A 13275-nucleotide genomic window follows, 5' to 3' on the forward strand; every position below is an offset into this window, starting at 1 on the left:
CACCCTCGTGGGCCCCCTGTTGCTCCACCGACGTACTTCTTCCTCCTATATATACCTACGTACCTCCAAATGATCAGAGACGGAGCCAAAACCCTAATTCCACCGTCGTAACTTTTTGTATCCACGAGAGCCCAGCTTGGGGCCTGTCCCGGAGCTCCGTCGGAGGGGGCATCGATCACGGAGGGCTTCTACATCAACACCATAGCCTCTCCGGTGAAGTGTGAGTAGTTTACCTCAGACCTACGGGTCCATAGTTATTAGCTAGACGGCTTCTTCTCTCTTTTTGGATCTCAATACAAAGTTCTCCCCCTCTCTTGTGGAGATCTATTCGATGTAATATTCTTTTTGCGGTGTGTTTGTTGAGACCGATGAATTGTGGGTTTATGATCAAGTATATCTATGAACAATATTTGAATCTTCTCTGAATTCTTTTATGTATGATTGGTTATCTTTGAAAGTCTCTTCGAATTATCAGTTCAGTTTGGCCTACTAGATTGATCTTTCTTGCAATGGGAGAAGTGCCTAGCTTTGGGTTCAATCTTGCGGTGTCCTTTCCCAGTGACAGTAGGGGCAGCAAGGCACGTATTGTATTGTTGCCATCAAGGATAACAAGGTGGGGTTTTCATCATATTGCATGAGTTTATCGCTCTACATCATGTCATCTTGCTTAAGGCGTTACTCTGTTCTTATGAACTTAATACTCTAGATGCATGCTGGATAGCGGTCGATGTGTGGAGTAATAGTAGTAGATGCAGGCAAGAGTCGGTCTACTTGTCTTGGACGTGATGCCTATATACATGATCATACCTAGATATTCTCATAACTATGCTCAATTCTGTCAATTGCTCAACAGTAATTTGTTCACCCACCGTAAAATACTTATACTCTTCAGAGAAGCCACTAGTGAAACCTATGACCCCCGGGTCTATCTTCATCATATTAATCTTCCAATACTTAGTTATTTTCATTGCCTTTTATTTTACTTTGCATCTTTATCATAAAAATACCAAAAATATTATCTTATCATATCTATTAGATCTCATTCTCGTAAGTGACCGTGTAGGGATTGACAACCCCTTATCGCGTTGGTTGCGAGGATTTATTTGTTTTGTGCAGGTGCGAGGGACTCGCGCGTAGCCTCCTACTGGATTGATACCTTGGTTCTCAAAAACTGAGGGAAATACTTACGCTACTTTGTTGCATCACCCTTTCCTCTTCAAGGGAAAACCAACGCAGTGCTCAAGAGGTAGCATGCACCCAATGAGTTTTTGGACCTGTTTAAGGGCCGTTGGTGTGGCTAATTGAGACAAGGCTCGGATTTTGGCTGGATTTGCTTCAATTCCTCTATTGGAAAGATGACGCCCAGCAGCTTTCCAGCAGGAATGCCGAAAACACACTTTTCCGGATTGAGCTTTATGTCATATGCATGAAGGTTGTCGAATGTAAGACGTAAATCGTCTATTAGTGAGTCGACATGCCTAGTTTTAATGACAACATCGTCCACGTATGCTTCAACTCTCTTGCCGATCTGTTTTTCCAGGCATGTCTGAATCATGCGTTGGTAGGTGGCCCCTATGTTTTTTAGCCCGAAGGGCATGGTGTTGAAGTAGAATGGCCCTTATGGGGTAATGAATGCCGTTGCAGCCTGATCGGATTCCTTCATTTTGATTTGATGGTATCCGGAATATGCGTCGAGGAAGCATAGCGAATTGTGTCTTGCGGTGGCGTCGATAATCTGGTCGATGCGGGGGAGGGGGAAGGGATCCTTAGGGCAGGCCTTATTGAGGTCTTTGAAATCGACGCACAGGCGCCAGGATTTGTCCTTCTTTGGCACCATCACCAAGTTTGCTAGCCAGTCCGGGTGTTTTATTTCTCTAATGAATCCGGCCTCGATTAGCTTGGCTAGCTCCTCCCCCATCGCTTGATGTTTGGGTTCAGAAAAACGCCGCAGTGTTTGTTTGACCGGTTTAAATCCCTTCAATATGTTGAGGCTGTGTTCGGCCAGTCTGCGTGGGATTCCTGGCATATCAGAAGGGTGCCAGGCAAATATATCCCAGTTTTTGCGCAGAAATTCTCGTAACGCAGTGTCGACCATTGGGTCCAGTTGTGCCCCAATAGATGTTGTCTTCTTGGGGTCCGTTGGATGGACTTGGAATTTGACTATTTCTTCTGCTGGTTTGAAGGAGGTGGGTTTGGGTCGTTTGTCCAAGATTATGTCGTCCTTATCCACCGTGGAGCATAACGTGGTTAATTCTTCGGCCGTGAGGGCTTCAGATAATGCCTCAAGGGCCAGCCATGTGGTTTTGTTTTCGGCACGGAGTGCTATGTCCGGATCACTAGCGAGGGTAATTATGCCATTGGGCCCTGGCATCTTGAGCTTCATATAACCATAATGAGTTATAGCCTGGAAGCGTGTGAATGCATTCCGCCCCAATAGGGCGTGATATCCTCTGTTGAAATGGGCCACTTGGAAGGTTAGTTCTTCGGTCCGATAGTTCTCCGGTGTGCCGAACACCACGTCGAGTGTGAATTTTCCCGCGCATCGCGCCTCCCAACTGGGAATAATTCCCCGGAAGGTCGTGCTACTTTTCTTGATGCGGCTATTGTCTATTTCCATTTTACTGAGTGTATCCTCGTAGATGAGATTTAGTCCGCTGCCGCCGTCCATGAGAACCTTGGTGAGTCGGAAGTCGTCCACGATCGGACTGAAGACCAAGGCGGCTGGTGCCCGAATTGTCCTGAATTTTGGTTCGTCCTCAGCATTGAAAGTTATGGTTGTGTTGTTCCAAGGGTTTGTTGCTGTGATTTGGCAGACTTTGACAAGGTCGTGGAGTGCCCTTTTATGCTTGTTGTTTGAAGCGAAGGTCTTGAAGACCATCAATACTCTGGGGTCCTCATCTTCTGGAGTATATTGTTCTGGGTTATTTTTGGTGAGGATATCCTCCCCGCTCTTGGCAACCTGCCGGAGTATCCAACATGCTCTAAGGTTGTGAGTTAATATAATATTCGGTGTTGTGTGTAGCTTGCATGGTCCATCGAGCCATCCCTCCAGAACGGTCTCACGTTCCGTAATGGGATTATATTTCTTTGTTATTGGGCCGGGTGTGCCACTAGGGTGCGTCCTTTTCACCTGAACGAGGGGTTGGGTGGAAACTGGCGGTTCCCAGCCGGCTGCCTGAGTTTTCCAGGCGCTTTCCATTGCACAGTACTTGTATACTATGGTTGCCAGGTCTGCGAAGCGTGTTATGTGACGACGGTTGATGGCGTGAGGATTCCTTCATCCGTGCAATTGCTGCGGAATGCTGTGATCGCATCTTCGTCGTGACAATCTTCAATCTTATCTTTGACAAGGAGGAATCTGGCCCAGAAGTGGTGGGCCGTTTCCTTATACTGCTGCCGTATGCCCCTGAGAGCGCTTATGTCTGGGTGGGTGGGTGGATTGAAGTCCGAACCCTGACCCAAATTAGGATCCGGAGTTTGAGGAATCTCCGGATTTAGTAGTTGGGGCTCCGGGTTGTCAGCTGATTTTTTGGGCTTGTCGTCCGATTCTATGTTCGGAGGACAGGGCCTGTCTTTCTGCAGATAGATGTCCGGCTCTTTAAGTTCGGGGATCCGAACATAGTTCGTCCTTAATATATAGGAAGAGTTGCCGTCTTGCTCCTCCACTACCGCTATTTGATGGGTGATCAGCGGAGTTGTAATTTCTCTCCGGTCGGGTTTAAGCCCAATCTGATCATAGTCCATGGCGACCCCCAGGGCAGCGATGCGATCTAGGAGCTCGTTTAAAGATGACAACTCCGCCGGATCCATCTATTTAGAGTACTTGGAGTCAACCTGAAGAGGATTTTCGATGACCCGAGAAGTCATCGTCAAGTTAATGGCCGAGCGGGCGGTCATAATGAAGCCACCCAGTGGGAGGGTTTGGCCTGGGGCTAGCGCTCCTCCGGAGGTGACGTTGTCCTTGAGAACAAGGCGAGCCATCGATCCTATCTTTTGACGGCCCAGTGGAACTCTCAATGAAAGCACCAATGTCGGTGTCCAAAACCAACGGATCTTGGGTAGGGGGTCCCGAACTGTGCGTCTAGGATCGATGGTAACAGGAGACGGGGACACAATGTTTACCCAGGTTCGGGCCCTCTCTATGGAGGTAATACCCTACTTCCTGCCTGATTGATCTTTGATGAATATGAGTATTACAAGAGTTGATCTACCATGAGACCATAATGGATAAACCCTAGAAGTCTAGTCTGGCTATGATTATTCGGGGGTATCTACGGGCCTAGCCCTCCGGTTTATATAGACACAGGAGGGATCTAGGGTTATACAAGGTCGGTTACAGAGAAAGGAATATTCATATTTGGTCACCAAGCTTTCCTTCCACGCCAAGGAGAGTCCCATCCGGACACAGGTAGAGTCTTTGGTCTTCGTATCTTCACGGCCCATCAGTCCGGCCCATATCCAATAGGCCGAACGCCTGAGGACCCCTTAGTCTAGGAATCCCTCACCCGTACTAGGCTTAGGATGCGTTTGGTTGCAGGGATATCCTCCGAGGGACAGGGATAGCCCTTTTATACGAGGGATGCCACCCGTTTGGATCCGAGGCGAGGGAGGATAGGGGCAACCAAATGCTTGGAATATTCGCCGAAAACGGGGCTGGGGTTAGCCGCGAAAAACTGGCGGGTCACGCCAGCCACCCCCCGCGCGCGTCGCTGCGTTCACGCATGAAACATTATTTTCGGGTATTGACCCCCGCTCACCCCTCGCGAAACCTCACTTTCCCCATTCCTCATCTCTCCCTTTTGTGAGCGGCGGCGGCAGCGACGGTGACACATCTAGCAGAGGCCGGCGCGAGGTGAGTCCTTCTCTACTCTTTCCCTCTCCTCTCCTTTCCTTCTATCTCCATACCTCCATCAATCGCGTGTGTCGGCCGGCCGTTGCGAAGGGTGTGCACAGGGGCGACACGGGCTAGATTTGAGGCGGCGGCGCGACTCAATCTGAACGAGGGCGGCGGCTGGGGGCTTGAGAAGGCGCGAGCGGCACCAGGAGGTCGCCCTTGCCCACCGTGGGGAGCCTGGCCATGGGGGGATCTCACCACCAGGGTGTGCTAGCGGAGGTGGAAGAGGATTCCCCGACGAGCGGCTGCATGCGCGACTGCGTCCGCTAGGCCGTGTCGGCGTGTGTGTGTGTGTGTTCTGATGTGTGTGTGCTTGATGCTTTGCTGTTGTTGGCTGATGCGTAGTGTTCATGTGTGTGTGTGCTAGAGTATGCTCATGTGTGCGTGTGCTAGACTGATGTATATTATCTATTTTTTTGCCGGAACTGATGTACATTGTCTATTGTTACAGGATATCTGAAAGTCACCGTGAGCGCATCTAGCAGCACAACTTCAATCTGAGGTAAAACATACACTCGACCACCTACCCCCTGTTTCTTTCTCTGAAATATTTGACACTAGAACAGAACGTCGATTTACCTATGAATAATTGGCTTCTTGTAGACAGATTTTGTGCTATTAAATTATTCTTGTTCACATGTTAAAGTATCATTCTAATTGAATTGTAGATGGACAAAGAAACAAATATGTTAATTTACGCGACTGCGGCCCAATGGTTTATCAGCATGATAGCATTCGTTGTTCAATCCAGAAAAAGAAAAAGAAGAGAAGCAATTACGTATGCCCCAATTGATGAGAGAGATAGGATGAGAAGAGAGTATTTTGACAACAAAATATGGAAGAATGACACAATTTGTGTGAACATGCTTAGGCTTGGGAGAGAACCTTTCTTTAGGTTTTGTCAACTCTTTAGTGATCGCAACTTGCTAAAGGACACAATACACTTGACTGTTGAGCAACAAGTAGCGATGTTCTTGCACACCGTTGAGCACAACTTTAGAAATAGGGTAATTGGTGCCAATTTTGGTAGATCCGGTGAAGTCGTGAGCCGTTACTTCAAAACGGTATTCCATGCCATTGGTGAGCTTCGAGATGACCTTATTAGGAAGCCTTCATTGGAGACCCAAACCAAAATAGAAGGAAACTACCAGTGGGATCCATACTTTAAGGTATGAGACCAAGTGACAATTATATTTTGTCATTGTAGGCATGAATTTGTTTTGATCCTAATATTTGGGTTTTTGTTTTCACCAAATAGGATTGTATTGGAGCTATTGATGGTACACATGTGCGAGCCTCGGTTACACCGGATATGGAGGCTGCTTTTCGTGGTAGAAAGACTTATGCTACTCAAAATGTGATGGCGGCTGTAGATTTTGACCTTCGATTCACATATGTGTTGGCCGGTTGGGAGGGGACATCACATGATGCTCTAGTTTTACGTGATGCTTTAGAATGTGAAAATGGTCTACGTGTCCCATAAGGTAATAGATGAACTATATACATCTGTCTTGTCAATGGGGTATTTATATATATAACCAAGTAACCCAAATATTTCTTGTTTAGGAAATTTTTATCTAGTTGATGCTGGATATGGAGCCAAACCAGGTTTTTGCCTCCTTTTCGTGCCGTGAGGTACCACTTGAATGAGTGGGGAAACAACCCCATGCAAAATGAGAAGGAGTTGTTCAACCTTAGGCATTCTTCTCTCCGTGTGAGCGTAGAACGTGCATTTGGGTCATTTAAGAGAAGATTCAAGATACTTGATGATGCCACCCCATTCTTTCCCTATCCAACACAAGTAGACATTGTTGTGGCTTGTTGCATTATTCACAATTGGGTTATAAATGATGGGATAGATGAATATATAATACCCGAGGATGAATGGGTGCCAAATATTACTCATGCTTCATCATCAAGTGGTCAAGCACATGAACATGCATACATGGCTAATTTTAGGCAAGGACTCACTGATCAAATGTGGGAAGACCGACAAAACCATTTGCAAGGTTAACATATGTAGTAACTACTATGTCATTTAGCTTGTTATGATGAACTATTGTACTTTGGAACTATTGTGTTGGAACTTATTTGTAAGGGCATATTATTTTCTGAGATGGCATTCGTAATGACAATTTAAGTTGCTGAAATTGTTTTGTTATGTCCAATTACTTTGTGAAACTATTTTGTTATGTCCAACTACTTGCTGAAATTAGTTTGTCAATGTCCGAACACTTGCTGAAATTGTAGGGAATGGCTGCTAAGCAAGTTTCATGGACACCTACCATGTCAAAGTTCATGCTGACATGGCTAAGTGATTTAGTCTCCAATGGCAATAGAACAAGCACTGCCTTCAAGCAATCACAGTTCAACGCTTGTGCCATTGCTTTGAATGAGCATTTCCAACTTAACTTGAATGGAGATCAGATCAAAAATCATAATAGGACATGGAAGAGGAAACTTCAGAAAATAGTGAAACTCAAGGAGTTGAGTGGTGCACTATGGGATGAGGACAAGTGTATGATTGTTCTTGATCATGAGCATTACACAAATCATGTTAAGGTAACTATTTTCATGCCCATGAGTATTTGTTGTTATTCTTCCTTTACACAAATCATTCTACTTGTTCTCATTGTTTGAAAGTACTTGTTGTAATTGGTTTCTTAAGTTAAATACTTGTTGTACTTCTTTGTTCATGCTCAAATATTTGCTGAAATCAGTATCTGTAAGTTGAAATACGTGCTGAAATCAGTATATACAAGTCCAAACACTAGCTGGAATTGTTTCTTTATGTCCAAACAATTGCTGTAATTGTTTCTCTATGTCCAAACACTTGCTGAAATTACCTATATATGTTGGAAATCATTTCTTCATGTCCAAACAATCGTTGTACATCTTTATTTATGTCCAAACACTTGATGTACATCTTTCTTTTATGCTGAAATAATTTTTGGAATGTTACTTTATGACCAAACACTTGCTGGAATTGTTTCTTTATGTCCAAACACTTGTTGTACATCTTTCTTTTATGCTCAAATACTTGCCGAAATTATTTCTATATGCTAAAATACTTGTTGAATGTTTCTTTATGTCAAAATACTTACTGAAATTACTTATTTTGGATCTACAAGGCTCACCTAGAGGATGAACAATACCTTAACAAGACTATTACTCATTATAAGGAGATGGTGAATATAGCTGGAGGGAGCATGGCTACAGGGCAGTATGCAAAAGGCTCAAGTGACCCTCTTGCTATAGAAGTGGTAAATCTTGAAGAAGAGATAGCCAAGAAACCCACTACCCCAAATGAGGAGGTTGCGCACTCAACTAATGTCGGTTCATCTGGTCCCAAACCAAAGAAAGCCAAACCAAATCCTTGTGCAAAAGACAAGTTGCACGCAACCATACTAGCATCTAGTGAAAGAATTGCTATTGCGATAGAGAAGAGTACTAGCAGTGAGAACAATGCCATAGATGGTCTTTGGGAGAGCATGAAAGTACTTCCTGGTTTCAGTTTGGATCACCTTGCTCATTACTATGCATATTTGGTTGACAATCCTCGTGTTGCTATGGCATTCAAGGTGTTAGAAGAGGATCAAAGGAAGGTTTGGGTTTCTAGGTATGTCAAGAGTACCTTCCCTAAAGTGTAAGGATGGTGAGTGCATATGTGGTGAACTGGTGATTGACTTGTACTTTTGATGCAACCAAAACATGAACTATGGGTTGTATTGATTAACTCTTTTGATGCAACCAGACAATAACTATGGTTGTATAACTATTAGGTTCTAGTAGTACTCCATGGAATGTTGAACTATGAGTTCTATGCACTTGAGTTCTATATATATGAAATGTTGAATTATTATATGTGATGAAGTTCAAAGTTTGCTCTATTGTTTTGTTTTGGCCTGTTGTGAAATAGTGTAAAATTTCGAAATTATGACTATAAGCAACATATTTTCCTTCCTTTCATTGAAAAAGTGCAAATTATGAGGGTAATCTCATCATCTCAAGTCAAAAAGGTTACCACAACCCTTATTCTTTGATTATCCCTCAAACCAAACACTACAATGGCTATCCCCAACCATGTTTCATCCTTCCATCCAAACAAAACATGGGATAACCTCACCCTTCCAACCAAACAAAAAAAAGGCTATCCCTAGCCAACTGGTTCGGGATGCCCTCAGCCACCCTAGTCTGTCCCTCAAACCAAACACATCCTTAATAGCCGCAGAGAGTCTGGCAGGCTCGGGAATACCGTCTTCGGACCTGGAGATGCGCTCCGGATCTAAGGCCAGAGCGGAGGTTGGGGTCACGAATCGTTGGAAAATCAAGTCGCCTTAGATATCAGCGATGTAATCCAGATTTCCAAAACTAATCTGGTGACTTGGGGTGTAGCTGTCGATCTTCTCTAGATGGCTAAGCAAGTTGGCCCGCAGTGCGAAACCGCCGAACACAAAGATCTGCCCGGGGAGAAAGACCTCCCTCAGGGCAGCATTGTTGTAGATGACTGATGGAGCCATCGGACCTTCTGGTGATGACACATCGGAACTCTCAATGAAAGCACCAATGTCGGTGTCAAAACCGGCAGATCTCGGGTAGGGGGTCCCGAACTGTGCGTCTAAGGATTGATGGTAATAGGAGACAAGGGGCATGATGTTTTTCCCAGGTTCGGGCCCTCTTGATGGAGGTAATACCCTATGTCCTACTTGATTGACTTTGATGAGTATAGGGGTTACAAGAGTTGATCTACCACGAGATCATAATGGCTAAACCTAATTGTCTAACCTGTATGATTATGATTGGCTCTACAGACTAAACCCTCCGGTTTATATAGACACCGAAGGGGGCTAGGGTTGTATAGAGTCGGTTTACAGAGAAAGGAATATTCATATCCACACGCTAAGCTTGCCTTCCATGCCGAGGAGAGTCCCATCCGGACACGGGAGGAAGTCTTTTGTCTTGTATCTTCATGGCCCATTAGTCCGGCCCATGTCACATAGCCCGGACGCCCGAGGACCCCTTAATCCGAGACTCCCTCAACAATGACTCTGAGTTCAAGAATTATACGATGGACAAATTCTTGAGTGATGAGGAGATCAATCATAAATATGTCGCGGCGTACACTCCCTGGTGAAATGGTGTTGCAGAGAGGAAGAACCATACTCCTATAGATATGCTTAGGACCATGCTTGATGACTATAAATCTCCATATAAGCTTTGGGCTAAAGCCATCAACACCGTGTGTCATTCCACAAATCGGATTTATCTCTGCAAGCTCAAGTACAAGACCCCATATGAACTCCCAATCATGGGAAATCCTAACGTCAAATGCTTTGGAGTTTTCGGTTGTAAGTGTTTCATTCTAAACAACAAAACCTGGTTAGCTAAGTTTGAGCCTAAAACTTATGAGGGCATATTTGTTCAATATGCATAAAATTATCATTCTTATAATGTTCTCAATAAATCCACTGGGTGCATTGAAGAAATGGTAAATGTGGAGTTTGATGAAGATAATGGCTCCAGTGTGGAGCAAATTGTTCCTAGTATTGTAGGTACTGAGGCTCGTTCTATACAGACTATGAGGTTAGGCCACATTCATCCACAAGAAACACCCTAAGTCCAAGTAGAAGGAGTAGGATCCGTCTTGTAGATTCTTTACAAGGGAAGTCATCACCCGCACCACGAGTACAAGATGTTATGGGAGATCATGAACCTATCCAAGCACAAGAACAAGTCCCTCATGTTCCCGATCAAGATCAAGGGCAATATCAACCAAGTGGTGATGTACCAAACATTAATGTCGATAAAAAGATCATGATCAATATCAATTTCAAGCTCAAGTGTCTCCTACATGATCACATCCTAGTGAAAAACTGTTTGAGATGAAGAAGCAAAACATGGATTGATAAGTCTCCAACGTATCTATTTTTTTTATTTCATGCTATTATATTATCAATCTTGTATACTTTATATGCAATTTTATATCAATTTTGGAACTAACCTATTAACCTAGTGCGTAGTGCCAGTTTCTGTTTTTGCCTATTTTATTGTTCCATAGAAAAGCAATACCAAACAAAGTCCAAACGGGATAAAACTTTACGGTGATTTTTCTGGACCAGAAGGGGCCTTGGAAGCTTCGGGAGGAGGCTAGAAGATATACGAGAAATCCACAAGCTCACACGACACACCCCGGGGGGCGCCTGAGCTTGTGGTCCCCTCGTAGACCCGTTCGACCTAATTCCAACTCCATAAATTCCCTACATTCCAAAAATCACGAGAGCGGAGCCCGAAACAATTATTTCGCCGCAGCAAGCCTCAGTTCTTCTGTGATCCTATCTGGAGGCCTCCGCTGGTACTTTGTCGGAGGGGGAATCGATCATGGAGGGCTTCTACATCAACCTTGTTGCACCTATGATGATGTGTGAGTAGTTCCCCATAGACATACGGGTCCATAGTGATTAGCTAGATGGCTCTCTCTCTTTCTTTGATCTTCAATACAATCTTCTCCTCGGAGTTCTATTCGATGTAATCTTTTTTTGTGGTGTGTTTATTGGGATTCGATAAATTGTGAGCTTATGATCAGATTATTCATTGAAAGTAATTGGGTTATATTTTGATCTTTATTACGTGTGATTGTTATAGCTATGTAATGCTTTCCAATCTATGAGTTTTCTTTGGCCAAGTTGATGGTTAGATCTTCAGTGGAAGTGGTGCGTAGTAGTAGGTTCAATCTTGCGATGTCCTCACTTCATGACAAAAGGGTTAGCGAGACACATATTTATATTGTTGCTACTAAGGGTAAAATGACGGGTTTTGATCATATTGATTGGTCTTATTTTGTCTACATTATGTCATCATGCTTCAAACATTACTCTGTTTGTTATGAACTCAATACCTAGAGAGGCAAGCATAGAAACATTCTCGAAATAGAGTAATAGTAGTAGATGCAGATATATGTCGGTCTACTTATCACGGACATAATTCCTATATACTAATCATTGCCATGAATAACATCATAACTATGCGCTTTTCTATCAATTTTCCAACAGTAATTTGTTACCCGTTGTATGATATGTTCTTGAGAGAGATGCCTCTAGTGAAAACTATGGCTCCACAAGGGCTACACAGTCTGTGCCTCCCACACACAGTCCCCTGCCCCCGCCAGCTGCTGCTCCCCCATGTGGGCAGCGATGGATACTTGTGCCCGCCCCGCCAGCCGGACACGCGCGCCGCTCTTTGTGAGAGGCTGCGGGCAAGGGAGATGGACGTGGCGAAAAAATCTATGCACCACCACGCGACGCCCGACGGGGACAAGCGGCTCCTTACTTGGGTATACCGCCGATCGCTTACGACATCGGAGATAGACGCTCGGTGGCTCCTTTGAGTAGTCCGAGCCCGAGGTGGCAGAGCCGGCTCGGCTGGCGAAGCTCAAGCAGTAGCAGGACATGGTCGTCCGGCGGCTCAAAGGGCTCATCATCATCTCCGACAACTCCATCGACGATGACGATGACGACCCCGACGCCTTATCCGATGACTCGGACGATCCTCCACCAGCCGTCGACGCCTACAACTACGTCGGGGACCGGAAAGGGAAAGGACCGGCTTCTCCACTTTAATTTCAAGTTTTTAGACGGATTTCAAACTTATCCATTATATTATGTGCATTATGTGAACTTTGGTGATTTTTGAAGATCCGATTGTGATCTTTTAGTGAACGGATTGTGCATTTATATGTTCGTTTCTATGTCCGCTAATGATCTATGTTGTTTTTATCGACATTACATGGTTTAATATGGATATAAGAGTTCGGATATAAGATACGTGGATGTAAACAACATAATTTGAGAAGTGACCGACCGGTACCCGCTGAGGCCATCTCCACCGCGCGACCCCAAAATGCCCGGGTCTGTTTGTTTGGGTCTAAACGGACAAATGAAGCGGCCCAACGCGCAACCCCATCCGTAAAAAGACGCCCGCTTCTGGTCTGCTTTGCCCCATCCCGAGCACAAATTTGGTTCGGCTTTCCGCTTGAGCGGACACCGAACAGACGCTTTCTGCTCCGCCCCGTCCGCTCTTGTCCGGGCCTGGACCCACTTGTCAACCACACCGGTCTCTCTCTCTCCCTTTTTCTCTCTCCCCCTTTCTCTCTCTGGAGCACGCCAGCGTGAGCATGTGCGCGGGCGAGCATGGGAGGCGGGCGCGCGTGCTTGCGAGCACGTCTGGGCGAGCGCACGGCGACGAGCATGAAGTACGGGCACGCACGACAGTGGGCGTGGGGCGGCAGGCGGGGGCGGGGCCACGCGCGGCGGTGGCGCGAGCGGGCGGACGAGGCTGAGGCGCAAGCTAGCGGGCGAGGCTGCGACGCGTGCGGGCGGGAGCGC

At 45.4% G+C, this 13275-nt stretch overlaps 1 protein-coding gene across 1 annotated transcript; it reads left to right on the forward strand.

Annotated features, from left to right (window-relative positions):
• The first annotated feature begins 4763 nt into the window (after positions 1–4763).
• On the forward strand, positions 4764–8721 carry LOC119331575. The gene is made up of 4 exons (XM_037604737.1): positions 4764–4852; positions 5346–5396; positions 7145–7456; positions 8026–8721. Exons 3-4 carry the CDS (start codon positions 7148–7150, stop codon positions 8542–8544), a joined length of 828 nt encoding a protein of 275 aa, XP_037460634.1. The 5' UTR covers positions 4764–4852; positions 5346–5396; positions 7145–7147; the 3' UTR covers positions 8545–8721.
• Positions 8722–13275: the final 4554 nt, after the last annotated feature.

The sequence above is a fragment of the Triticum dicoccoides genome, chromosome 7A (genome assembly GCF_002162155.2).
Source record: "Triticum dicoccoides isolate Atlit2015 ecotype Zavitan chromosome 7A, WEW_v2.0, whole genome shotgun sequence".
In the NCBI taxonomy this organism is placed as follows: Eukaryota; Viridiplantae; Streptophyta; class Magnoliopsida; order Poales; family Poaceae; genus Triticum; species Triticum dicoccoides.